The sequence below is a fragment of the Uloborus diversus genome, chromosome 8 (genome assembly GCF_026930045.1).
Source record: "Uloborus diversus isolate 005 chromosome 8, Udiv.v.3.1, whole genome shotgun sequence".
NCBI lineage: Eukaryota > Metazoa > Arthropoda > Arachnida > Araneae > Uloboridae > Uloborus > Uloborus diversus.
The window spans coordinates 17,335,184-17,363,064 of NC_072738.1; the positions used below are offsets into that span (position 1 = coordinate 17,335,184).

Here is a 27,881-nt window from a genome sequence, read left to right on the forward strand (position 1 = left end):
AATACATTTATTTTATACTGAAAATGTTATATAACATTAATTACAAATTTTAAGGGAGCATTTAAAATTGCTTAAAGGAATTCTTTCCTTTTTTAATATAATGGGAATTTATTCAGTGTCCATTGACTTCTTTAGCTTAGCTAAACAAGCCAACCTTTCATCTCTCCATTTTCTACGATCGTTGAGCTGCTGAAGAGGAACCATTTCACAAAGCTCTTTGTGAATATTTTCTGCAGTTGGACCTTTCATTTGTGGGGCAGGTCCAAAGGTTTCTGATACATTAAAGATGCCCTTTGCATAACGCCTGCAATAGTCAAGCATGCCTAAAAGAAAACAAAATCCAATTGGTCACAGAATGTGCAGAAAATATAGGAATAGCACTCTAACAGTTACGTAATTAAAAAACAATTTCAGAAAAAAATGATTTATAGTGCGTTGGGAAAGAGGTGGAGCATTCAGATTTTAATTAGTTCACAATATTATCTCTAATTACTGTGATGCTTAAAAATAGGAAATGAGTTTTCAGTAATTTATGCTAGCCCGTACTAGGTGGAATAAATTTTAACATTAAAATGCATGTTCATACACAATTTTAAATTATGTTGTTGCACTGAAATCAAAATAATCTTGCTCGTTTAATTTTTTTTTTTTTTAAATGTGATTTTTAGCTTCTCTGATTATACAATTAAGCTATTACTTTTGGTAGATCTGAGTGTTAGGCTTTTATTGTGCCCCATGTTCCCTTACACATATCTTAATATTGATGTTAGTATTTTTATTTGGTTCTGCACATTTTCGTAATTTATTTCAGGAATATTGGCAAAAAAAGCATGAAAAAATAAATAAAACTTCTTGAGTAAATCAGCGTAGAAGCAAAATCCTCATATTCTATACAAGGGAATCAGAAAACAACTGAACAATGTTATAGGTAACAATAACAAGCAAGAATCATTTACAAACATATCGTCAGCACCATGCTGAACTAACGAATGTGAAAAATTGCTTATCTCTTTTTTTTCAAATTCAAAGGTTTGCCTTAGTACTCAAAAAGGGCTACCTACTGGTTATAACTACTTCAAACAATAGTTTTACGTTTAAAGTTATCTATAAAAATTAAAACATTAAAAAAAACTAAAAGTGTCAGGTGTAAAAAATTATTGTTTTGGCTCTTCTGAGAAGGGCCAATTTTCAAATTCGTTAGTTTAACATAGTTCAGACGATATGGTCGTAAATATAATGCTGATGTGTTTTGCGGACACAAAGAGAGAAACTAGTGGAAGCAAAAAAGGTCACAAATTTAGTTTGCACAAAGTTACACAACATTTTAGTTTTGAGAGAAAGGTTTAAATTTTTTACAGTTAGGCCTGTGCATTTTAATTTAACACATCATCAATAACAACACAGCAAGCAGTCAATGACGGCGCTTGTCATTGAGAGGGACAGCATGTTGTCTTTGTGTATTGCGACTGCCGACTGCAAATTTCAACAACTGCTTTAAACCTTTCTTAAAAACTTAAATGTTTAGAGAAATAGTCTTTGTGTAATAGTACAAGATCCGGCTGCAGAATTACTGCACTTATCGAGTATAAAGTCAAAATCAAATTTTTTTTATTACATTATGAAAGGGGCAATGTGCTTTGGCTAGGTTGCCTAGCAAGAAATGCCCGCAAGTATTTTTTATCAAATTAATACTGTTTGACATTGTGGGATAAAAATGACACATTTGTTATTAAAATAAACTATACTCTATTTCAAAGAAATATACGTAAAGAACTTGAAAAGTTATGATTGCCGTTGCTCAACTGGCCGCTACCTATTTTCAGCCACATGTAAACGGGTACTATTGGTGCACACAGGGACGTAACTAGAAGGGGGTAAACAGGGCTCGTGCCCCGGGCGCCAGATTTTGGAGGCGCTAAACTGACTAAATAAATGCTTAAATTTAATTTTTAAAACATGGACTAATTATTAACCCCCCCCCCCCCCCAAAAAAAAAAAAAAAAAAAAACAAGAAAGTTTGCATGGTTTAATGTGGATAAAGAGTGGGAAGGATAGACACAGAGAGAGTTGTACACACCAATACAAAACAGCAGAAATGCTCAAATGTCCTTTTTCTGCAATTAAACGTCATAAAGCTGTCAACAATCCTATCAACTTTTACAATGACGAGAATTTGTCTTCCCCACCCCAAGGGCCTAAGGGAAAATCGTTACACTGTTCCCTTGGCCGTAGCCCATGGCTTCAGAATTGGAGTCACTATCTTTATCCAACAGAACCATTCTCTAAAGAGTATCTTCTCAAGCTCGCACCACGACCTTTTTTTCTGCTTTTTACTCCGTTCTCAGAATATTTTTTGCTCATCTTGTATATTTTTAAATCAATTTTAAGATATGTCGAAATAACTATCTGAAGCTGTATTCAGAAAAAGAGCGAAAGACCATGAAAAAGAGGCCCCCAACAATCTTCATCTTATTTATCATCGTGGTTAAATGCTAAAGACGTTAGGAGAGTAGGTAAGGCATTGTTTATATAATTTGAATGGTGTAATACAAATTTGTTGAATTTTATAATTTTTCTCATTCTTGGAAAAATATCTCGCACTATAATGATGGAGATTCAATTTAAAGTTCGGGAGGCTGCCAATTTTTCTTTAGAAAATACTAGGACTTTGAGGATAAATTGAACTAAAACGATAAATTTTCGATTTAGTTTCAATATATTTTTTCCACCCACACAATATTTAAAATATGCTTAAATCATCAACGTCAGTCTATGTGTCAGAATTCTGCTATTTTTTACGGCTCTAAACTTGAATTTTTCTTTGGTACTTTTGATGCATATTTATAATTACAGTAGAACCTCGTTTATCTTGCTCCTGTTTATTCAGATCTCCGGCTTATCCAGATCAAATTTTTAAAGTTAAAAAATATATTCACTTAAATGATATAATTCTAATTCATGATAGCCGGAACGAAACTCAATGTACCAAATATTTGCTCTTTATTTTAATTAAGTGCACAACTCCTGCATAGGACGTGCAATAAATTATAGTCATCTAATAAACAACATGGCATATTTGGAGTGTCATTCCTACACCACAGCAGCTTAACTATAAATGATTGAGTGTTTGCGAGTAACAACTCTATGTAATTTTGTTACAGCGTTTTTTTGCTGTCATAAAAGTAAGTGCTTATTTACGAATGTGTTTTACAAATTACCCGAATTTTCGTTATCCGGATTGACTTTGGTCCCCGTTGGTTCGGAAAAATGAAGTTGTACTGTAAATAAAAATAAACTGAAGGGAAACGCACTGAAAACATATAATATTTAACATTTTTAAGATTTTTTTTTTTATTTAAAAGTTAACAGAAAGAGTTTTGATCTCAAGCACATTAGGTTTCTGTTTTTCTATTAACTGTTTCTCAGATGTATACTATATACCAAAGTTGGGGGACGTGTGTCCTTTGTAAAATTAGCTCTTGTAATAATTAATATTTAACTGTACAGATTATGAAAATTTAAAATGTGTTGCACATAAAATTATTAAAATAGAGTTTAAATAAGATAATCTGGCCTTTTGAACAAGGATAAAATACATAAAATACATCAATTAATTTCAAGTAAGAAACAAAAACAAACAACCTATTAAATTTTTTATCGGATTTAAAATTATTTCACGCATTATTCGCAATTCCAATAAACTATAGGGGGCGCTGCAGCCACTGTCTAATGGCGGATGAAAAAGGTAAAACAAACAAGTGCCGTTACTTATAACTTGCTTCGACGCTTTGTGAATGACAGTAATTTTTCATCGTGTTTGTGGGAAGCTTTCTTTTCGATTGTTCTGAAATTACATTACACCACAAACTGTCTGAAGCCTGTTATTTACTCCAAAGAAAACACGTGAAATGGAATGTTTTACCTTTTTCGGTAGCATTATTAATCACTGCAAGGTAGCATATTCGAGCTCTGGAGTTGCGAATTGCGATATGTTGCTCTTTTGTAGTTGAATATTGTTATTTTTCTTACGAATTTCTTCATAGTAGTATATTAAAATACTGAAAAATAAATAATTGAAAATCTTTGTTTCATTAAAGTTATAATTTTTAATTTATTTTTTAAAGCAATATTGCAACAAGTTCTGAATGTGTTCTCTTGTGAAAATACAAAAATATTTTTCCTTGAATGACTTCATATGTAAAATAATAAATAAAATACTAAATGATTTTTACCCCCTATCGTTAAAAGTATCATTTAAAAAAAAAGCAATACAGTGATAAAGCTATATAAAAACTTATCATTACGTAAAAGTCGCATTTATAAGGCTTATGGCATTATAGGCAGCGGACTCCTTTATCACTGCCTAATTCAAATATGGCTTCCAGTATTGAAACGGTTCAAAAATGATACCAAATGGAATGTTATTTATGCATTGAAATTTGATAGTTAGAATTAAATTTAAGATTTATTTAGGATCTTAATTTTAGGTTTAAGTTCTTGTTTATTGTATACTAGTGGTACCCGCACAGCTTTGCCCGTAATAGAAAAATTAAAAGGTCTTTTGGTTCGCCTGTATATTTACAAATAATGTATGGTGAATTTTCTCGCCAATTGGCTTGTACCCATGTTACGGTTCCACGTTATGATAATTTCGTATCTCGCCAATTGGCTTGTGCTCACGTTACGGTTCCACGTTATGATAATTTCGTAATTTACTCGTCCATCTTTTGATAATTTTGTTCTTAAAATTGGAATAGAAAAAGAACCACATCGAATTTTTGAAAAATCGCTTCAAGGTGCACACCCCTATGCTACAAACTAACTTTGCGCCAAATTTCATGAAAATCGACCGAACGGTCTAGGCGCTATGCGCGTCACAGAGATCCTGACAGATAGAGAGACTTTCAGCTTTATTATTGGTAAAGATAAAGATAGTTTACCATGTGGCGCGTTTAGCCCAATATGATATTCTGTCGTGCATATACTGGAGCTTAAACACCCTCTTTTTAGTTTGTAGTTTAATTATTTGGTCTTTTGACTATACTTATTGAATCCTCCACGGCTGATGAGCTCATGATTCAGGCTTTCAACTTTTTCTATTAATTGCTGCTTGTATTTTTCTTTTTCTCATCATTATTATTCTTAAAAATTGTTTAAAACTTGTTATATGGCTTGTATATTTTATATATTTTCTTTGGTTTTTTTGTATGGGGGGGGGGGCGCCGAAATGAGGTCTTGCCCCTGTTCGAAAATGATCTAGTTATGTCCCTGGGTGCACATTTATGCACTCATAAAGTATAGTCATCATTTATGTATCAAATTAAAGCTAATTTTTTTCTGAACATGATAAACTATGGTTACCTATGCAAAAACGTCCGCAAGTGGGGGTTGTCAGCTGTTAAAAATTGCTTAGAATAAAAGAGTTAGCGCTTTGCAATATTCGTTTGACAGGGATGGCGATAGCCAGCGGCACGAGGTTTTAAAGTCACTGAGAAATGCGTCAATTTCTAGTGTTCTCATCATTGTGTGTGTGGAGAAAAGACTTTCATTACTGAAGCAAAGATCCCAAGTCACCTGATACATTTTAAAGCATTTCATTGGAAGAAATCAGGTTTCTTTCGCTAGTTTCAAGCAAAACATGTTAACCATTCATCTGTTAAGTCAGGTGATTGGGGGTCTTTGCCTTAGCTTTTGCTTTATACAAATGATTGGATTTGCTCCCTCCATTTACTAATTCTTGCTCTAAGGTTCTTACCTCTATTCTGCTGTTGTGATGTTTTGGAATTCGCAAGACACGACGTAAAAAAAAAAGTTTCCTGTGTAATAAAAAGAACGGCGTGCTTAACTTGATACGATGCGTGATGACTATACTTTATGAGAACATAAATATGCACCAATAGTATCCAATTTACATGTGGCTGCGAAAAGGTAGCAGCCAGTTGCACAACGGCAACCATAACTTTTCAAGTTCTTTAGGTATATTTCTTTAAAGTAGAGTATAGTTTATTTTAATAACAAATGCGTCATTTTTACCCCAAAATGTCAAACAATATTAATTTGATAAAATACACTTGCGAGCACTTCTTGCTAGGCAACCTAGCCAAAACACATTGCCCCTTTCATAATGTAATAAAAAAAATTTGATTTTGACTTTAAACTCGATGAGTGCAGTAATTCTGCAGCCGGATCTTAGACTAAATAATTTATCATTATGTGTTAGCTGTTATGCATTTTTCAGTCTCTGGCTTTGTGTGCATGCAGCTTGTTAGCATTGCATTTGCAAACGTGTTCTAATGTGAGTCTTTTTTTATCCTTCTTACCCCCTTCAAAATGAAGTAACATTTTTCGGTCACCCTTGTGTAAATGCTATTGTGATTGTTTTCAGTACTATACCAACTTATCTCAGTTCAAATGTCGTAACTGAGCAATTATTTTGTTCAGTTATAACATTTGAACCCTATTGAATATTATTATTGGATTTATATAATTGTCATACTGGATTTATCATTATATATTGCACTTATTGGATTTATATAACATCAAAACCTTATTGGTTTAGATAAAAATTTTAAATTTTAATTTAGACTGCATTTTAGCTGACAAGCCACAGTAAAAAAGCAGTTGATAAAACTTCAAAAGCAATAGTACCTTTTGTTTTGCAATTGCATAAATTAATCCCAAATATTATAGGAATTTGACAAAAACTTATTTTATATTTATTTCCCACAGTACTGCTTTCACATTTGCACTGAATAGGAAATTTATCATATAACAAACTTGCTCTTTTTATGCAAACATAATAATGGTTGTTAAATAAGAAGTTAAATTCCAGTTACACAGAGGTGAATTTCTATGCAATATTATTAACATTGTCATAAACAAGAAATTCCCGATGAAATAAAGTGATAAGACTGGTGTTAAAATTTAATAATTAAAAGTTTAGATAAGTTATCAAATATAAACTAGTTTATATACAAAAAAAAAAAACTTGCCATGCAAAATAAGTTTTGGGGAAAAGAACAAAAGAAAAGTGCAGTGAAACTTCACAGGAGCAGCTACCCACTTTAGAGAAAAATTAGTCAAGTGGCCTCTCAAAAAATGTTAAAATTGGGTTGTATGAACCAGGGTTGCCAGATTAAAGAACAGTAAATACACAACAGACTTCTAAGAGTGAAAGGGGGGGGGGAAGTGATATTTTTGTGGTTGAGGGCAATTACTGGTTATGGTGTACTTTTAAGGGGTGATAAACAATCATGTTTCAATAGCCTTCGAAAGATTCCTCTCAGTATGTTTATTTGTGAGAACACTTTTGGAGGAACTCTAACTCAAAGAATGAATCAAGCAATCAAACGAAGTTCAGTATACATATTGACGTTGATAGGAACAGGTGTTAATTAGTTTAGTCACATAATATAGTCATTATAAATATTGTTATTAGCTAGAATACAGGACCTAAGCCGTCCCGTATGGAAGTTCCACGGGACGCGAGACAGTTTTTCAAAATACGGGACTCCCTTGAAATCCGGGACGTCTGGCAACCCTGGTATGAACGGCTTAGAGAAAACTTTACTATTAAATACTGTTTAAGGTTTTCACGGCCGACGTCAATATGGGGAGATAACATTTCCGGGCTTATTGGCCGTAGTCTAATTGGAGTAGAAATTCCAGACGTTTTGGCTTGTTTTGCTGCAGCCATCATCAGTGGTTTGAGTTTTGGTGAGACTGATTCCTGGCTTCGGTGGCTCTGGTATTTAAGCAAACTGCTGCTGGGCTGCTGGTCCTGATTGGGAGTCGTTCTCAAGTCGCTGGTGGAATAAGGTTCCTGATTGAATGAGATTCTAGCCGCTACCGGTTTCTGATTGGATGGGACCACAGTATGTTTTAGACTGTTGTGGCGAGTGGATCTAAGGGCAGGGTGCCATGTTTTTGGTTAATTGAAATTCTCCTCTTTTCTGTTGAAATTAAAGGGATGTTTGAAAATTTCTATAGCTTTGCGATGAAGACGGGCAAAGTAATGAGATGTAGCCAAGATTTCTGTGTCTTTGAATTTGATGTTGTGGACTTCTTGTTGGCTGTGTTCGGCTACGGCTGACTTATCATAGTTTCCTAAACGGCAATGACGAACATGCTCAGAAAGGTGTGTCTTGATGCTGTGCTTCGTAGTTCCGACATAAACTGATCCACAGGAGCACAGAATTTTGTAAACTCCAGATGTGAAGAAACGGTCACGGGGGTCCTTCACCGGGCGATAACAATTTCTAAGTTGAGTGGTGGGCTTGAAAATGGTCTTGATGTTGTGTTTTTCAAGGAGTTTTCCAATTCGGTCAGTAACTCTGTGTAGGTAGGGTAAGAACACTTTCCCGAATGGTTCAGATGGGGTAGACTTCTGTTCATTATTTTGGGACTCCCTGGGATGAAGGGCTCTTCTAATTTCTCCTCTAGTGAATCCATTGGCTTGAAATGCTAGCTCAAGGTGTTTCAGTTCCTCCTTCAAATGTGTCGTTTCGCAGATTCTTTCTGCTCGGTGACAGCCATTTTTTTCTCGGGTGGTGGTTTGAGTTCTTATGAAGGTAACGGTCTGTGTGTGTGGGCTTGCGGTACACTTGGTGGCCGAGCGTCCCGTCTTCCTTTTTCGTCACAAGAATGTCGAGGAAAGGCAGCTGATTATTGCTCTCCTTCTCCATGGTGAACTGAATTCTGGGATGAACACTATTCAGATGTTGAAGAAACAACTGCAGGTCTTCTTCTCCATGGCTCCACACCGCAAAAGTGTCATCAACGTATCGGAACCAAACCTCGGGCTTCTTTGTGGCAGAGGCAAGGGCTTTCTGTTCGAAGAACTCCATGTAGAAATTAGCGATGACAGGGCTTAAGGGGCTGCCCATGGCAACTCCATCCCGTTGTTCGTCTTCGTCTTGGAGCTTAGAAATCTTGGCTACAGCATCTCATTACTTTGCCCCTCTTCATCGCGAAGCTATAGAAATTTTCAAACACCCCTTTAATTTCAACAGAAAAGAGGAGAATTTCAATTTACCAAAAACATGCACCCTGCCCTTAGATCCGCTCGCCACAACAGTCTAAAACATACTGTGGTCCCATCCAATCAGAAACCGGTAGCCACCACGGCTTGTGAATCCCATCCAATCAGGTACCAGGATCACCCAGCAGCTTGAATCTCATCCAATCAGGAACCTTATTCCACCAGCGGCTTGAGAAGGCCTCCCAAGCAGGACCAGCAGCCCAGCAGCAGTTTGCTTAAATATCGGAGCCACCGAAGCCAGAAAATATCTTATGCCGCAATATAACGAGTTTCTTGAAAGAGACTGAAGGAAAGATCCACAGGATGTTTCTTCAACCTAGAGCATCAGACTCCGACACCTGCAGAGACCTGGATTCATCTTTACAGAGCCCATTCAAAAAAGTCAAAAGATCCTCTCCTCATATGACGAGTCGCAGCAAAAAGGATGATCTGGCAATTCCTCTTAGCAATAAGTTCGAGCCTCTCGCCAGCAAGGTCGACGAGCCACCCCAGAGACTGACGATGACCAATCCTAGTACTACTGAAGCACCTGCCAAGCCTTGTAAAGCAAAACCAAGACCCCCACCCATTACGATCACCGACGTCATAGAGCCTGTTAAGCTACTGGATATTCTCGCCAAGATGTGTTCGGAACCCATCCAGGGAAAGATCAATGGAAAAGACTTGCAGATATTCCCCTCGCTCGTCGAGGATATGGAGTTGATTGAAAGTTACCTGCACGACCATAACATGCAGTTTCGTAGCCATCTCCTAGCCAGCAAGAGGCCCCTCAAGGTGGTGATAAGAGGTCTTCCCCTTTCTTACCCAACCAAAGAGATCCAAGACGACCTTACAGGACTTGCCTTTGAAGTCACACAGGTTATTCAGATGCAAGCCGGCCCAGAAAAAAGACCCCTGCCCCTATCCATCGCCATCCTCAACAAGACGGACAATGCAGATGACGTGCTCGGTGTCAGCCACCTAGGATATCTCCTCATCTCTGTGGAACGTCTCCGTCCGAAGCAGATCCCCGTCAAATGCTACAGATGTCAACGCTTCGGCCACACTGCCGTCAAGTGCTTCAGAACTCCCCGCTGCCTCAAGTGTGCACAAGAACATATGTCCTACGATTGCAACAAGGACAAAGCCACCCCAGCCTGCTGCGACCTTTGCGGAGGTGACCATCCAGCAAACGTCCCCGTCTGCCCCGAGAGACCGGAGGCCCAAGACCCCGCGGACTTTCCCCGCCCAGAAGGACAATGCATGGACCCATCGGACCCACACGACTGCCCCCACGGACTTTCTGCCAAGACCGGTTCTCTCCAGCAACACACATCACCGGGACAAGACATGGGTCAACTCATGTCGCTCATCTCACAAGTTCTCACTCAGCTCCATAGACTAATAATAAGAGTAGACCGAGCTATGGCAACCCTTTTGCTGCTCATAAACCAAACCATGTGACTGGTGGATATCCTAGCAACAGCGGGCGTTGATCGTAGCAGACGATCAACGCCAGCGGGAAATAAAATAAATAGAATTGATGGAACACGGAAGAATGATCTTTTATGGAGTCCGATTTGTAAATTTGTTATTCTAAGTTGTAAATATTTTGTTAATATAGTGAGTTTTTCGTTTAGATAGTATTGTGCATTTTCTTTAGTCAATTTCAATAACTCTCTAAGCAATAAAAGATGCAAGCGACCAAGAAGAATCAGCAAACGGTAAGACTTTTACCTACAGTTTCAATTTAAGATACCGATTAGTACATTTTTGCGTTAACGCAAAACGTTTACGCCATTTCGTTCACGCCAACGCTGACAGCTCCAAATGAAATAAAAGTTACCGAAAACTGATCAAAAACTATTACTAATGTCAAAATAATGCATAATTAAAAGAAAAACAGTTCAATCTCTGCACCTGGAAGTTTTTTTTAATGAAAACACATTGTCGTAAAATACATGTCGAGTGCCAAACTGTAGATAATGCTGCCATCTAGCAACCATGCTGCCAAAGTCTTCGCCAAGCCCTTCCACTAGTCACATGATACATCTATGAACCAATTTTCTTCATCAGCAAGAATGAGAAAGCTCGGTCTACTCTTATTATTAGTCTATGCTCAGCTCCAGGTCCAGCAGAAGCAAATCGACGCCCTCATAAGCAGTCTCGCAGCCCCAGCGAGGCCATAAGCTTACTTCCTCCCCCCTTCTTTCTTCCCTTTGGTGTGCTTCGGCAAGTTTTTTCTACTCCCATCACCCCAATAGACTCGAGGTAAATAGGCTCTGCCTAGGTCTTGTGAAAATGCAATGAAGCGATGAAGCGAAGAAGGAATCAGTCTCACCAAAACTCAAACGACTGATGATGGCTGCCGCAAAGCATGCCGAAACGTCTGTAATTTCTACTCCAATTAGACCACGGCCAATAAGCCCGGAAATGTTATCTCCCCAACTTTACTATTGTTAGAAAAAAATACTTAAAGCAATTGTTTGTGCTTTTATTTACTGAATTTTACTTATAGGAGCGGCAACTTGAATTTAGGAAGAAAAATACTTTTAAAGTATGATAAAATTTATTATTCTCTCTTTCCACAACTTTTTTGATAATACCGTTTATTATTTACTTCTGAAAAAATGATAATTTATGGAATTTTGGATCATTTCATTGGAATTGAACCTCATCAAGTTTATTTATACGAAAAATTGCTGGGATGTGGGCTCTCACCATAGGTTTTGTCTGCTGAACATGTCATTACACACCAATTGAACTTGACTCTGTATCAGTGGCCTAAAATGTTCGAAACCCTTTATTCAAAGAAACACTTCATCGGTTAATATGCAAAGAGGAAACAAAGCAAGAAAATTTTCAAATAAAGGATAAATCTGGTCATTACGAGATATGTCTGGTCTCTCCTGCGGACTTTTAACACTGAGTCGAGAGGGGTGGGGATCAGTGTCTTGGAAAATCGGTTGACAACATAAGTAGTTGTTCGTAGAAGCTTCCCTGTCGTTTGTTTCAAATTTACCAGCAGCAAGTTAGTGCACTTAATTTACAAGCATAAATGTAGACACCATTTTTGACATTAAACAAAATATAAGAACATACCTTCATTTATCTGAGGTGCTTTCGACACCCCCCTTCCATTCAGAAATGAAGAGAAAAAAATATCTCATTTATTTTACTACATTGGAAACGCATTAAAGAAAAAGTTAAGTTATAGTGACACCATTAAAACCATGCAATGGCATTTTTTAAACAGACATTGAACACTTTTAAAAAAAAGTGGGAGAAAAACAGAGGAATTTTTCTGAAAGCAAAAGTGAAGGGTAACAACTTGTCCCATTGGTTGATCTGGTGCCCCATAAATATGTTTCTGTTTTATCATCCAACTGATGTGTACAGAAAGCTAAAAAAAAAAAAAAGCTCAACCATCAGGCTTAATGCAGTTTTGCTTCTTTCCTCTTATGTTCCCGTTATAAGTCCAGTTTTTAAAATGTAGTACATCAAAAACTGACATCTTCAAATCTATTTCTCAGTTCTTTTTTTTCATAACTATGTAATTAAAAAGAAAAAATATCTTTCTTGCTAAAAAGACATACATCCAAAACCTTAGCCATGGTAAAAAAAATTTAATTTTCTGAGTTTTAAATTTAGCATGTACCCAAGATATAATTTAAAACCCATTTAATATTTGTAATTTCTTTAATAATAATTCAGCTACATTCAAGTATAACATATTATTCAAATATGTTTCATATTGTCACCTCAAAGCAACAGCAGGATATTTTACTGTTGCTCTGATGCAACAATATCACATAGTAATTCATATGATAATAATGCATTTATAGTATTCAGTAGTAGTTAATTTAGCCCTACTTATTCACATTTTTCAAAACTTAATTCCTGCCCAAAAGACAAAGATGCTTTACTTTGCTCCCTCAACATTAAATAATTTTCACAGAAACAACAGTCAGGTTAACCTCAACCCACAATTTCATGACAAAAACGATTTTTTTTTTTTTTGGTATGTGAGCTTGATAGCAAATGTATCACAATATAATAAAAAAACATTTTAAAAAGGGACTTACCATCAGCATTAAGATGGCATGTTTCAAACACTCCCAGAAATGCATATCTCATACCAAGACCCTCAGACATCACGGCGTCGACATCTTCCACTGACATCACACCATCCTGCACAAGTCGCCAGCACTCATTGATGATGGCATATTGCATCCTGTTGATGGCAAATCCATAAATTTCCTTTTTACATACTACAGGTTTCTGACCAATCTCTTTCATTAAAGCGGTAGTTTTAGAGACAACTTCTGGTTTTGTCCATGGAGAAGGTACCATTTCTACTATTGGTACATAGTATGGGGGGTTAGCCTGTCAGGAAAGTTTCGAAAAGCAGAATTAGCAACAGAAGTTAAGAGCTGTAGCTTTAAACATTGCAGCGAAATTTTAAAAGTAATAAATTAACACTTAACATTTGAGTAATTTTGTGTGAACCATATTATTCCCTCAGGTTGAGAAATTATGGCCCCTTTTGGATAATTTAAAAGTATTAAAATATAATAATATACAGTCAACTCCAGATTATCCGCAGAATAGGGTGCCAACGTAACTGCGGATAAGCGAAAACCCCGAATAATCCAAATAAAATAGCTAAAAAGGACAAATTCACACATACATTTAAATTATAGCGGAAAGCTATAACATTGAATGTAAAAAATTAACGCAAAAGCTAAAAACAATAACAAAATCAAAAGTTCAAAAACCATTTAATGACTATAATATTAGTACCATTTAAAAAAGTGAAAAGACTGTGGATAATTGGACAGCCGGTAGTCGGGAGTTGACTGTATAATATTTTTTAATCTGAAAGAATTACTTTTTCTTCTTTTTATATACATGGATAACTGCATAGTCCATGTATATAACTTTTTACCATGTTAAGACTTTTTCTATGACAAAATAATTTATCAAGTTTTGACATAGAAAAAAGTTTTTTCAAAAATATTACAATATAGAACCACAGTACATACTTAGTTCAATTTGTTACTTATTAATTTCATCACATTCCAAGTAATTTAATGTAAAAAAAAAGAAACGCTCCAGTGTTAAATTGTGTTGCTTTTCAATTTCTCTTTAATTTTATGACACATTACATTAGCTTTACTCTACAAATTCATTTGAATATGACAGTAAAAACTTAAAAAAAAAAATCAAAGTTTCAAATAGTAATATAAATATAGAAAGTCAATTTATTACAAATTAACTTCAACTGCTATTTTTTAAAATAAAGTATGCCGCAAAAAAAGAAAAACACTAGGATATTAAATTTTGCAGTACTTTAAAGTACTGTACCATATTATATATTATTTAAAAACGACCTAATTAAAATTAATCATTGTAGTCGAAACTTAACAGTTCTTTGCTCTTAAAGAAAAATAAATAAAAATGTCTGGTAATGTTTGAATTTCATTCCTCAATTTCAATGGTAATACAATTTGTCAGTTACCAAAGAGATTAATGCAGCAAGAAATCACTTGAAAAAGTTGTAATTTGAAATGATATTTCAAACAACTTGCGGTTTTGTACTTAAAGTAAATGCAAGATTATTTATTTTTGACATAACATGTTGCTAAGATTATCAGTTATCAAATCATATGTCAGGGAAAAAAATAATTATACATTTATGCAGAATTTTAGATATAAGCATAAACCTAATTAGCCATTATTTACATAATTAATTTGTTTTGCTTTTGGAATGATTTATTTTATATTAATAATTATGCTTTAGATAAATTGATGACGTTAAATGGAAATGCATTTACATTTTCAAAAATGGATTAATATTTTTTATTTTTAACTGGCCTAAAATTTAAATAATGCAGAAACTACTGAAATAATGTCAGATACACGAAAAATAATAATAAAATACTTACAGGGTGTGCAACGACAACTTGTGAGCGATGTTTCAGCTTTTCAGAAAAAGTGGATGGAACGATGCAACTTGTTGAGCTGCATAAAACTACAGAATCATCAGCCAATTCATCCAATTCCAGAAAAACTTTCTTTTTGATATCTACGTTCTCTGGAACAGACTCCTAAATGAGAATTAAATTCGGTTAGAGTTATCATGATTTAAAAAGAGAAAAAAAATAATGCTTGATATAAAAGTTTTTGGTAATGCACAAAAATTAGTGAATCTACTCCGTCCGCTCCCTGTTTTTTTTAAAGAAAAAATGGAAAAATAGTAACTTTGGTTATAGCGTCAAGTCATTTTGGTCTCTCCATTCGCTTATGAATAATACTGAAGACAATGGTGACCAACATTTTTCTACCCAAGAACCGCACCTCATATTTCAAAAAATTTCAGAATAGTTTTTAAATTTTCAAATAATATGGGAAAATATGGAAAAGGAAAGAAAATTTATAACTAACAATTGTTGCTGTCATTACTTGAGGGTTTTTTTTTTATTATTTAATGCATCTTTTTTTCAGAAGCCAATTTCTGTATATTTGGCTCCAAATTCGTAATGTTGTCAGTAATGGTACGTTTGGATTTGTATCATTAAACAAAACAACAGGTCACATGGATCAGCTTCAGCGGCCGATTGTGGCCCGTGGGCTGTTAATGTTATCGTATTATCCACAGCGGTGTCCTGAAATCGGCATGAAGGGAAAAAAAGCATTGTATAATACGATGTGAAAAATCAAGTTTGATTGAACAATCCAAAATGTTTTTTTAATGAGACCTTACGATGGTTAAATAATAATTTCAGCAATTATATTAGAAATGTAACAAAGTAATATATTTTAAGGTATTATCAAAATTAATATAAAAAATAATGATTTCTTCTTCAAATCGAGATTATAGTCCGCTAATTACACCAAGGCAAAAGAGCAAACGGATCTAGTTTTGTGCAATTGAAGGCTTCCTCCTTCACTGTAGGATTGTTTATTTTGCATGGCCTGAATCGCCTAAGAGGAACTCTTCAAGCTATGTAAAATAAACAACCTACAGGCAGCGAAACGTATTCTATTGGTGGATTCTGCTGTAAATATTGAGGTTCAATTCGTTGGTGTTGAGAAAAGAAAAAACACAGATAATCCGCGGCAGCTTTTAATCCGCACCTCATTAATTTGACTTTTGTAACAGATAATCCGCGGATTATATGCTGGAAAATGTGGTATTTAGCTATTGTGGAAAACAGATTCTTGGGCCCTTGGAAGATGCTATGATATAGTTCCACCGTATTTACTTAAGATTTGCCAACTGCAAATGTTACCGCATGCCCTAGGAAAGTCATCTTATAATTCAAAATTTTTCAAGTGACAAATTGTCTCTCACCTGAACATGGAAAGCACCTTTCACACAGTCAGCAAGATTTGAAGTGACAGTTATAAGTTGAAGTTGCTGAGAAGCAGATAAAGAGCCACGAAGCAAGCCAGACCCTTCCAATTTTTTCAACTGTTCTTCAATGTTTCGGATTACTGCTTCAGAAACTTTGGGGTCATTGTCATAGATTGAGACTTTGTAGCCAGCACTGGCAAACAGCATAGCCCAGCTTTTTCCAACCAAGCCACTGGGGACACAATGCATAAAATTCAAATAATCATGAATAAAATGGAATAAATGAAGCTAATAAAGCAAAAATATTTTTAATGAGACCTTACGATTTTAAGTAATAACCAGATTATAAGTTCTAGGCACTTTTAGTATGATTTAGTAAAAGTAGTAGACCAGAGTTTGTACTAACTAGTATTTTATCTGTAAGCTACAAAAAACTAGTAAAACATAAAATTTTCAGCAGTTTTTTTTGTTTTTTTTTTTTTGCCCCTATTCTGTTCCTATTTTTTATAGTGTTTTAAAAGATCTGTTGAGGTTATTTAAGAAGTTTTTCATCATTTAAAAAAATAATTATTAAGACTTCTTCTTAAGCTAATAGGGATGTTTAAAGGGAGCACTAATGCTATTTGAGAACTTTCTCTTATTATTTCAGTTTTTTTTTTAATTTTTTTTTTTTTATTTATTTTTTATTTATTTATTTATTTTTTTTTTTTGAGCAATCACGATTCGCAACGCCAACGAACTATAGGGGGCACTGCAGTCTAATGGCGGACGAAAAAACTAAAACAAACGCATGTGGTAACGAAGAAAATGCTAATAAACCTAGTAAATTTTGTTCGTATGCTTGATATTTTCGCTTTATTCTTTTTAAATTAATTTTCAAAGTCTTGTTGATATTCTGGCCCACGTAGAAAGAAATGAGAATTCAAGAAGCATTACTAAACGTTAGAAATTAATGCAAATTACGCAGTTCGTAGTTCTAAGCAGCCATTTCCACGATGTTGAATTCGATATTTATCAATTCTTGATAAAACTAAATAATAATTGTAGCCTGACAAGAATAACAATTAATGCTAGAAACTTTAATTATATGACATTACGAATTATTGTCAAAAGAAGATGATACTTCTTTGCCTTGCTTGGCTAGCGCTAATTGTTTTGCATTTGTAGCTGAGTTATTTTTCTCAAATTGCCGAATCGGTTCATTTTAATTTTTTCTGTTTGGTATGTTTCTAATTTCTGAGTTTTGATTTAATTATGTCATGCTATACAAATCATCAACAAAATTCTCACGGATATATGGTGGTAGTTTTCTTTTCAATTGATCTACCATTATTTCTTTTTACTTATCGAATTCTGTAATCTTTCTACCATTTTATTCCACTCATGATAAAAAATGAAAATGGTTTAACTAACATGGGCGGAATCTCGCCAAGGATACTTAGCTCGCACAATACTAAAACTATAACCCTAAACAAATTTGGCGAAACCTTTCAGCTGAGAATAAAAGCAACAAAATAAATTCTTTCTCTATTAAACATTTTTCATTTCGTTCTACGATAATATATTCAAGAAAAAATTTTGCATACTGTCTATTCCAACTAATGCTGCTTTAAAATATGGTTTGTTAAATTAATTTAAGATTAAAAAAAAAAAAAACATATTCTTACAAATTCACACAAAACAATAAAATTTGTTACCTGGTATAACGTTATCCAAGTTTGTTAATCCAGAGTTTTCTGGTGTTAACGCGCTTTCACAATTTCTCAATCAAATCACTTTTTAGAGGGAAATAATGAAAACTAACATTATTTTGAGGAGCTCGAACATTTCTGTTGCTGAAAGCAATCCAAGACACATCGAATGCGTTAATAAATACTCAGAACAAACTGCCTATGTTTAAGTCAACAGACATACGTGGAACGCAATGTGGCAATGTTTTAGTTTTTTCGGCAGTTTTGTAAATCACCGCAAGGTAGCGTATTCGAGCGCTGGAGTTGCGAATTGCTTATTGCTTTCATTTGACTGTTTTGAGGTCCTATGATTTTATTTTCCCGCCAGCACCCTCCGCACCATCACTGTCGACCGGTCGCCTCACGATGCTGCTCCTCTAGCGAAAGCCGCCTCCAGGTTGCGTCCATATCCTACACACACGCGCATACATACACAACGACACACACACACACATACATACGCCTACACACACATACACAAACACATACACACACAACTATCCACACACTCATGCCTGCACACAGACACAAACACATATGCCTACACGCACATACACATTCCCTCCCCTCACACACAAACACATATGCCTACACGCACATACACATTCCACCCCCTCCACACACAAACACTCATACACACAACTACCCACACACACACCCGTGATTGCGAAAAACATAATTTGAATTCAAAAGGTCAAAATTCAAATTAATCTTTTTTTTTATGTTTGAAAATGTTTTTTTTTCCCTAACAGATTTTTTAAGATGTGAAATCCTCATTTTAATGGTAAATGCGGTTTAAGAGCTGCTGTACTTAGTATGAAAAAGGTATTTAAAAGAGCTCTTATCCGTGTTTTTAGTCAATGGAAATTTTTATGGACAAAGTGTTCTCTCTGTAATGGTGATTTTTTTAAGATTAATATTGTGATTGAAATTAGAATTTATCATGACCTTATTTGAATGAACAATTCTGGATCTGTTTTCATCATCATAATGGGTATTTTTTGAGACTGTTGTCCTTATTCTAATTAACATGTTTAGGATGTTTTTATCATTATAATGGGGATTTTTAGGAATTGTTGATGAAGTAGGTTTCTATTTTCAATGGTCATCCATGCCTGCAGGCATTGTCGTCACAGCCAAAGGCTCATTCAGGTGCAAGGTGGGAATTCCAGCTAAGTCATGGATGATGTTATTGATGGTTGGTTTAGTATGCCTCCTGATCATGTAAAATGCTTTAATCATGTTTAAAGCCGTAGCTCCACTTGTTATCCAAGTTTTTAAGGACTTGTCATATTCAAATTTTGGTTTTATAGGAATAGTGTTAAAGGGTAGTAGTTAAAGGGGTTCGCACAACCGCTCTTGGGGAGGATGCACACCCGATTTTAGGCATGAAAAATCGGTAAAAGTCAGATTTTTGATCGAGTGGGGGGGGGGGGGACTTTTAAAAATGCTTCTGAATTTGATACTTAAATCGAGGAATATCTTGAAAACCTTGATTATTTTCTACGTTTGTAACGTTTTAAGTCTTTAGGAAGGTCACAGTGATCTCCTATTGAAGGTTCTCTGAATCTGAGTGTAATAAAAGTACAGTAAAACGTAGATGTTTTTACATGTTTTGACAATATTTTATCGAGCTTTTTCTCACTTATGCCTATTTTTCTCAGACCTTCAAATAAATACATTTGGAGAATGGGCAGACAAGGGTTAGATACATTGTTTATAAGCCAAGAAAGATTTTGAACTACAACCTTGCAGAAATGTCATTGAACTGATCAAAAAGGGAGCACGATAGTGTTATGTATGGCCATCGCATTTACTGCAGAATCAGGGCTGGATTTAGAGGAGGGCAGGCCGGGCTGCGAATTTAGAAACACAACCGCGTACGCAGGTCGCACAGATGGCGCTACGATCGATTGGCGAGGAGAAAAGTTCCGGAAGGGATTCATCGCCAACCTTCGAGTCGCACGCGCAAGTCGCGATTGCCGCAGGAATGTTTGCTGCAGGATAAAAATGGACTTATATTGCCTAATAGTACCAAACTTAATTATATCGATAGGCATGAATCAGCTAAAATTGCTTTAGGTCCCAAATGTCCAGCTCCTATTTTTTTTTCTTGACTTAACTGAAACATCATCTCTGAGATGGAACTTAAAAATGTCATATTAGACAGTGAAGTCAATGAAAGCAGTGACACTCTTGACTATAAAGAAATCAAAAACGAAATACAGGCTCCCTCTATTAGTTCTCAAATTATTAATGCTTCAGCTGAAGATAAGCAGTTATTTGTACACGAATTAAAAAGACTAGTGTCATATGAAAATATTGACAAAACAAAATTAACAAAGTTGGCTATTTGATCAATATCATAACGGGCACATAATTGAATCAAAAATTAAATTTAATAAGTAAAATTTTTTCACCCAGACGGAAAGGTAGAAAAATAAAACTTAAACCGACATCTATTTCAAGAAAGGAATGCCTAAAGGGTCAAACAGAATCCCCGCAGGAGGACCCTTTAAGTGCAAAGCACAATATAAAGCCAAAATAAATCGTAATCTAACTCAAAAAATAAATTTTAATAGAGGTAATGCAAAAAGCCATAGCTATTTGTATTATTATTATTATTATTTTTAAATAAAAGCATGTAGTAATACAATTATTTGTTTCTCCTTTTTAGTAATTTTGCAAAACTCTAGCTTGTGCACCGAAAAGAACATTTTTCAAACATTTTTTCCCATTTAGAACTACAGATCATAATAAAAACAAAAATATACATGTGTTATGACTTAAAAAGTAAAAAATATATTAGATACAAAAGGCAAGCAATGTAAGAAGAATTTTCTAAATCATAATTAACAATTTCTAAAAGCACTTTTTAATAATCTTGCAAGATATATGCAGCATTTAAATCTTTTATGTGCAATTATTACACGGATTTCAATTAAAATTCAATGGAATTATAAAATTAGCATAATAAATTAATTAATACATTTCTCCCTCTAATTAAATAATCACTTCATTTTTAATTCGGAACTCCAGCGCTCGAATACGCTACCTTGCGGTGATTTACAAAACTGCAAATGAAGCGTTCCACGTGTGTCTGTTGACGTAAACACAGGCAGTTTGTTCTGAGTATTTATTAACGCAATCGATGTGTCTTAGTTTGCTTTCAGCTACAGAAATTAATTCGTCACTTAGTAGTATTCTCGAGCTTCTCAAAATAATGTTAGTTTTCATTATTTCCTTAATAATTGGTAAAAGCGAAAATACTGGATTAACAAACTTGGATAACGTTATACAAGGTAAAAATTTTTATTGTTTTGTATGAATTTGTAAGAATATGGGGTTTTTTTTAATCTTAAATTAATTAAACTTACCATATTTTACAGCAGCATTTAGTTGGAATGGACAGTATGCAAAATATTTTCTTGAATATATTATCATAGAACAAAATGAAAAATATTTAACCGAGAAAGAATTTACTTTATTCCTTTTATTCTCAGCTGAAAGGTATCGCCAAATTTGTTTAGGGTTATAGTTTTGGTATTGTGCGAGCAAAGTAGCCTTGGCGAGATTTCGCGTTTTTAGTTAAACCATTTTCAATTTTTATCATGAATGGAATAAAATGGTAGTAAGATTACAGAATTCGATAAGTAAAAAGAAATAATTGTCAATCAACTGAAAAGAAAACTACCACCATATATCCGTGAGAATTTTGTTGATGATTTGCATAACATGACACAATTAAATCGTAACTCAGAAATTAGAAAAATCGAAACAGAAAATTTTTAAATTAACCGATTCGGGAATTCAAGAGAAATAACTCAGCTACAAATGGAAAACAATAAGCGCTAGCCAAGCAAGGCAAAAAAGTATCATCTTCTTTTGGTAATAATTTGTAATGTCATATTAAATTTTCTAGCATTAATTGTTATTCTTGTCACGCCACAATTATTATTTAGTTTTATCAAGAATTGATAAATATCGAATTCAACATCGTGAAAATGGCTGCTTAGAACTATGAACTACGTACTTTGCATTAATGTTTGACGTTTAGTAATGCTTCTTGAATTCTCATTTCTTTCTACGTGGGTCAGAATATCAACAAGACTTTGAAAATTAATTTAAAAAGAATAAAGCGAAAAAATCATACGTCCGAACAAAAATCACAACACTTTTAGCATTTTCTTCGTTACCATGTGCGTTTGTTTTAGTTTTCAATTCCGCCATTAGACAGTGACTTCAGTGCCCCCTATAGTTCGTTGGAGTTGCGAATACATTCTAAGACAGTTATTTTTCCTTTCTCTCTTAGAACCATTTTGTATGAGATAAAAGGAATATTGTTTTAAGTGTAAATTCTACTAGATGTAGGTTTCTAATTGATATCTATTATTTGAGAGTAGATAAGTTTAAAAAAAAAAAACTATTTTATGTTAGATGCACAGAAGGAAAGAATGGGATCCTCATATCATAGGATGCAAGAAACAACTTGCTAATTTTGTTCAAGGTTAACTGCTAATGATATTTGTGTGTGTACACCCTCGACTATGATTTCCAAAGACAATGAACACAAAATTAATTTGGTGACCTGTTCTGCTTATGCTAAAATAATAAAATGTTTTGATATTTATGTATTGATGCACCTAAATTAAATTTAGGGTTATAGTACCTGTACCTCTGAGCTAGACTATCGTTAGTCCATTTTCGCTTCTTTTCAAGAGAGAGCGAAAACGTTTGTCTGAGGCATAGAAAGGATGGAACTTGCGCTCTTTAAATGCAGCTAAATATTTGTTAAGGAATATCTTTCATAGAATTAGGATCTCATATGTTGACACAGAATGATATTCTACATTCAATGCAGTAATACAGTGAGGATTCCAAATTTTTGGACTCATGTTAGTCTGGCTCTGAGGTGTAAAGTTACGATACAAGATATACGACATACAAGGTGACCAAAGAATATGGAAAAGCTTTGAAAAGGGTCAGAAGGGCATATATAACAGCATCACAGTCCAGATATGCGATATGAAAGAGGTAGCGGGCGACATTGTGTAGGACAGTTAAAACACGAAATCTTTTTGTTGGTGGGGATTCATAGAGCATGCTGCACTATAGTATAAACGTCTCATTACTGTTCAATAGAATGCAATCTGCATCAGCATAAACAACATGTTCTGCATTTCTTTAGCAGTATTATAGCACTATGTGCTTTGTAAAATATCGATGCAGACAGCTTCTCAGTATATTTCTTCGACTACCCAGCAAAGTACCCTCTACAACTTTCAGCCTGACTCAGCACACCACAGAAAAATACAAGGGAGAGGTACATCCCCACTGGTAAATTTTTAATATTCAAAAAAGTTCAAGAAAGTCCTTTTTAGGCTATCTTTGATGCTAACAGGTCAAGATATGTAGTAAAGGATACGTAATGAAATCAATCGCCCCTCCCTTGAAACATTTGTCCTTGCAACATGCTTTTTATTGTGCAGTGTTCTCAGTGCTCGTTTCAAGCGCCCCCTTTTTTCCCTTCACACTTCATTCAAAACTTCGAGATAAAAAAAATATTCGAGTAATAAGTTTCGAGTTATCGAGACTATATGATATTCTTACAACCCATTTCTAACCTTGGTGATGATTTTCATTTTATTTACTGTCACTGTGCTTGGTCATTGTCCTATCGAAGTTACTCACAGTAGAGTCTCGATAATTCGCAGAGTTATTACTCGAATACGCCAGGGGTGCCTATCTAGGCGGGGGGTGGGGGTAGTCATGGCGCAGAGTGCGACATTAAAATTTTTAGGGGGTGGGGGCTGTTTTGAGGGGTATTTTTAACTTTGTTGGGGGGGGGGTCTCCCCCCTTGCTCTTAGGGGATGGGCACCCCTGAATATAACCTTCACCTCAAACTTTTCCCTGGGCCCCAAAATCTTGAGAATACTGTAGGAACCTCTTATAACTTGAGCTACCAATAACTCGAAGCTTTCTACCGGTCCCTTGAGACTCCGATTTATCGAGATTTGACTTTACTTGGAAAACAGTAAAAAAAAAGCAGTTAAAAATACAACTAAGGGTTTTAATTCAATCATTTGAGGCTGTTGCTGAAATGTATACGATATACATAACCAGTTGAGTAACTTTAAAAACTAACGAAGTATGTCTACAAACTAGATTAAGATTTTCTTTCTTTCTTTTTTTTTTTTTTTTTTTTTTTGTTGACACCTCAATTATACTTCAATTGCTGAAAATTCTACTTTCAGTTGACACTTTAAAAGTTTAAAATCACTACTTTTCATAACCGATCAAGAATTAGAAATTAAATTAATGAAATATCTCCAAATAATTATTTATTGCATACATGCAGTTTAAAACGTGGTTTTGAAGAATTAATTTCTAATGTTAATCAATTTCCAGTTTAAAAACTGAAACATTCCTGATTTTCATCGCAACGGCAATCCAACCCAGAACTTTCCGATGCAAAGAAGAAATTCCCGGAAGAATATTACAATGTCAATAAAGATATGTCCGTAGGTCAAAAAAAAAAGAAAATGTTTGTAGCAAAATAACTCATTTTGACACCACATCCGTTCAAACGTGGTTTTAAAGAATTTTGATTTCTAATGTTTTGTAATTTTCAGTCGAACAAATTGAAACATTCTTAAGTTTCATCTCAACGACAGTCCAACACAGAACTTGCACATGCAAAGAATAAATTCAGAAAAGAATATTTCAGAAATACAATGTCAATAAAGTTTTGTTCGTAGGTTAAAAAACATCAAAGTTTGTAACAAAAAAACCGATTTTGACCACACACCCATTCATATCACATAATCAACGAAATACCAGCAACAAAGGTAAAAAAAACAGACATCACATCATTGCGCACGCGCAAGTACCTTAAAAGCGAAATCGCTTTCTTGGCGCATTTACGCGAGGAGTCGAACCGCGCCAAATGAAATGCGCTCGTAGCGCCATCTGTACGACCTGCGTAAGCAGTCGTGTTTCTAAATTCGCGGCCGGGCTAATGCTCCGGGGCCTCCACAACAAAGGGGCCCCCACAACAAAATTTTTACAAAATATCCTAACTTTCATGGGTCGAAAATATCGGATATATATATATATATATATATATATATATATATATATATATATATATATATATATATATATATATATATATATATATATATATATATATATATATATATATATATATATATATATATATATATATAGTGGCTCCTAAAAGTGTTCGTACACCTGCGACTTGCAGCGAAATTGGCCCCTATTCATTAGTTAGAATTAATATTTCGGAATAGGTATTTAATCATAAGATCTATGATAAATTTTTAACAAAACTACATGAAAAGTTTTTAAAAAATATTAAAACTTAGTTTTTAAAAAATAAAAAACCAAGAAGAAAAACCGGAAATTTTATCTCACAAAAGTCTTCGTACACTTTAAAAAATGTCTTATATATTATTGAATAATCTAACTTTTTATTAAGTTATTATTTAGTAGAATATCATGCAGTATCAACAACACCTTTTAAAGGCCTGGGAAGAAATTTCATTCTTTTTTCTTTCTTTTTTTGCGTAATTTCGGAGTAAGTGTTCAACCACACTTTGAGTTTTACTGTTTCTAGCTCTATTTTCGTTTCAAAGCCGTATCTTTGTAATTTAGCCACCAAATATCTCTAAATATGTTGCATAAAGTTAAAATCTGGAGATTGAGGAGGTATTTTCTAAACTTTAGGACAATTTTCGAGGCACTAGACGCAAACGTTGAAAACCGTGTGCTTCTTATCGTTATCTTGATAAAAAACAAAGTTGTTTCCAATAACCAAATTTTTGGCTAAGAGTTCAAAATTGGGTTTTAAAATATTTAAAGGAACGGCATGATTCATTATTTCATCAAAAAATTACAAACTACCAAGTCCTAATGCTGACATGCATCCTCACAATAGAGCACCTCCACCGTCCTGATTAACTGATCCAACTAAGTTCCTAAGATTAAGTTCCAATTTTTTTTTCTACTTACAATTATACAACAATTTAACCAAAAGTTTTGAATTCATTTTTATCTGTAAGTAAGACGTAATTCTAAAACCTTTTGAGCTTATTTATCATTGATTTTGCGACGAAAAGCGTAAGCTTTCTGTTTTTCGCACGACCAAGAAAATTTCTGCGGGAAGAGGTCCCATTTAATTCATCTAATCAGAGAACTTGGCGAACAATTTTAGGTGAAATTAAATGTAAAATTTTTCATTTAACTCCAAGAAACTTTTACAGCACTCAAATGTATATTTTTCGTAATTTTTTTTTACTTTAAATCTCCGATCACACTTCGTTAACTTTGCCAGTTGACCTTTTCTTACCATGTTTTCGGTCCGATTATTTTCTTTAAAGCATTTTATCAAGCATTTTACTATAGAATGGGATAAATTATCTAATTTTCAGACATTTTAAACCAATTTACCGCTACTGTGAGGTATTACGAATATCAGCCATTTTAAAGTAATAAGCACAATATTAAGGAATAAATAAACCAAAAAATGAAAGCCAAATGACTTTTAAGGGTCAACACAATGCAAAAATATTTAAAAAACGGCATATGATAATTTTAATCATGAATTTATTCGAAAATATTTGTGTGTACGACGAATTTTGTAGCGTGTTATTTCTCTGTCTCTTCGTTTTTTGACCCATTTCAAAAAGAAGATCCGTCAATATTTAGAAAAAATTATTGGGTTGTATTTAGAATGACATAGGAATGATGTGAAAAAATATTGGACTTCAAATTCGAATTCAGTTTTGTGCTATTTTGGTTTTACTGAAAAATTTCAAAGTGTACGAACACTTTTGGGAGCCACTGTATATACATATGCACTCAGACACAAATACACACCTACACAGACATACACATATATACACATACACACACATGCCTGTACACAGATACAAACACACACACATGCCTGCACACACGCAAAGAAACACGCGATTGCGAAAAACATCATTTGAATTCAAGATGTCAAAATTCAAGTTAATTATTTTTCTTTTTTTTTTTATGAAAAAAATGTTACACACCTTTGTACATTTAAAAGCTGGTATCATTCCAACAGTAGTAAGCGTAACAAATAAAATTTTTTTGAAATACAGTAAACTCCCGCTTATCCGAAAGTCAATTAACAATCAGGAACATGTATTTTCGCACCAAAAAAACAAATCCTTTTTTTTGTCGAAAAATTATAAATTTAAATTCATTTGTTTTTGCTTATTTGTTTATTTGCCTATTTTTTCACTTACTGCGTTTTCTTCATCATACATCATACCCTTGTTCTTTGTTGATGTTAAATTCTGTTGTGCAAAAATGCAAAACATTTTTACTCTACTGTATATATATTTTAACTGTTTGTTGAAAACATTATGTTTTTCTCCAGTCAAGTTTTTAAGTAAAACAATTTTTACCTTATTAGTCCCTCATTAAAACTTTTTTTTTTTTTTTTTTTTTTTGCGGTTTATCCGCGGCAGTGGTGCCAAAGAATAGGGGCTTAATCCGCCCCTAAGCAATTTTAAAACATATAAATACAAATAAGTCATTAAATGAAAATAATAACAAATGAGACACTAATACGAGAATAATTAGCACTATTAATATTTTACAAACCTGCCAACAATGCCAATTTTACTTTTTCCGGACATATTTGAAACTTCAAAAATATTCTAAGCCTTCAATGCTTGGAGAGCACACCATTCATCGTTGCCTTCAAAGATA

At 34.2% G+C, this 27,881-nt stretch overlaps 1 protein-coding gene across 1 annotated transcript; it reads right to left on the reverse strand.

The window, feature by feature from the left end:
- LOC129227929 (lambda-crystallin-like) lies at nt 1–27,881 on the reverse strand. Its single transcript, XM_054862550.1, has 5 exons — nt 27,774–27,881; nt 16,377–16,611; nt 14,968–15,129; nt 13,105–13,405; nt 1–323 (listed from the first exon to the last, which is right to left on the reverse strand). The coding sequence occupies exons 1-5, from the start codon at nt 27,806–27,808 to the stop codon at nt 109–111; spliced, it is 948 nt and encodes a 315-aa protein (XP_054718525.1). The 5' UTR covers nt 27,809–27,881; the 3' UTR covers nt 1–108.

What these genes read in the sequence shown, in the direction of transcription:
- LOC129227929 (XM_054862550.1), bottom strand. Translation starts at nt 27,808, where the DNA reads ATGTCCGGAAAAAGTAAAATTGGCATTGTTGGCAG. An exon ending in AAGGTGCTTTCCATGTTCAG is followed by an intron (nt 15,130 to 16,376) that starts GTGAGAGACAAT and finishes ATTCTCATTTAG; the next exon opens with GAGTCTGTTCCAGAGAACGT. An exon ending in AAGTTGTCGTTGCACACCCT is followed by an intron (nt 13,406 to 14,967) that starts GTAAGTATTTTA and finishes CTTTCCTGACAG; the next exon opens with GCTAACCCCCCATACTATGT.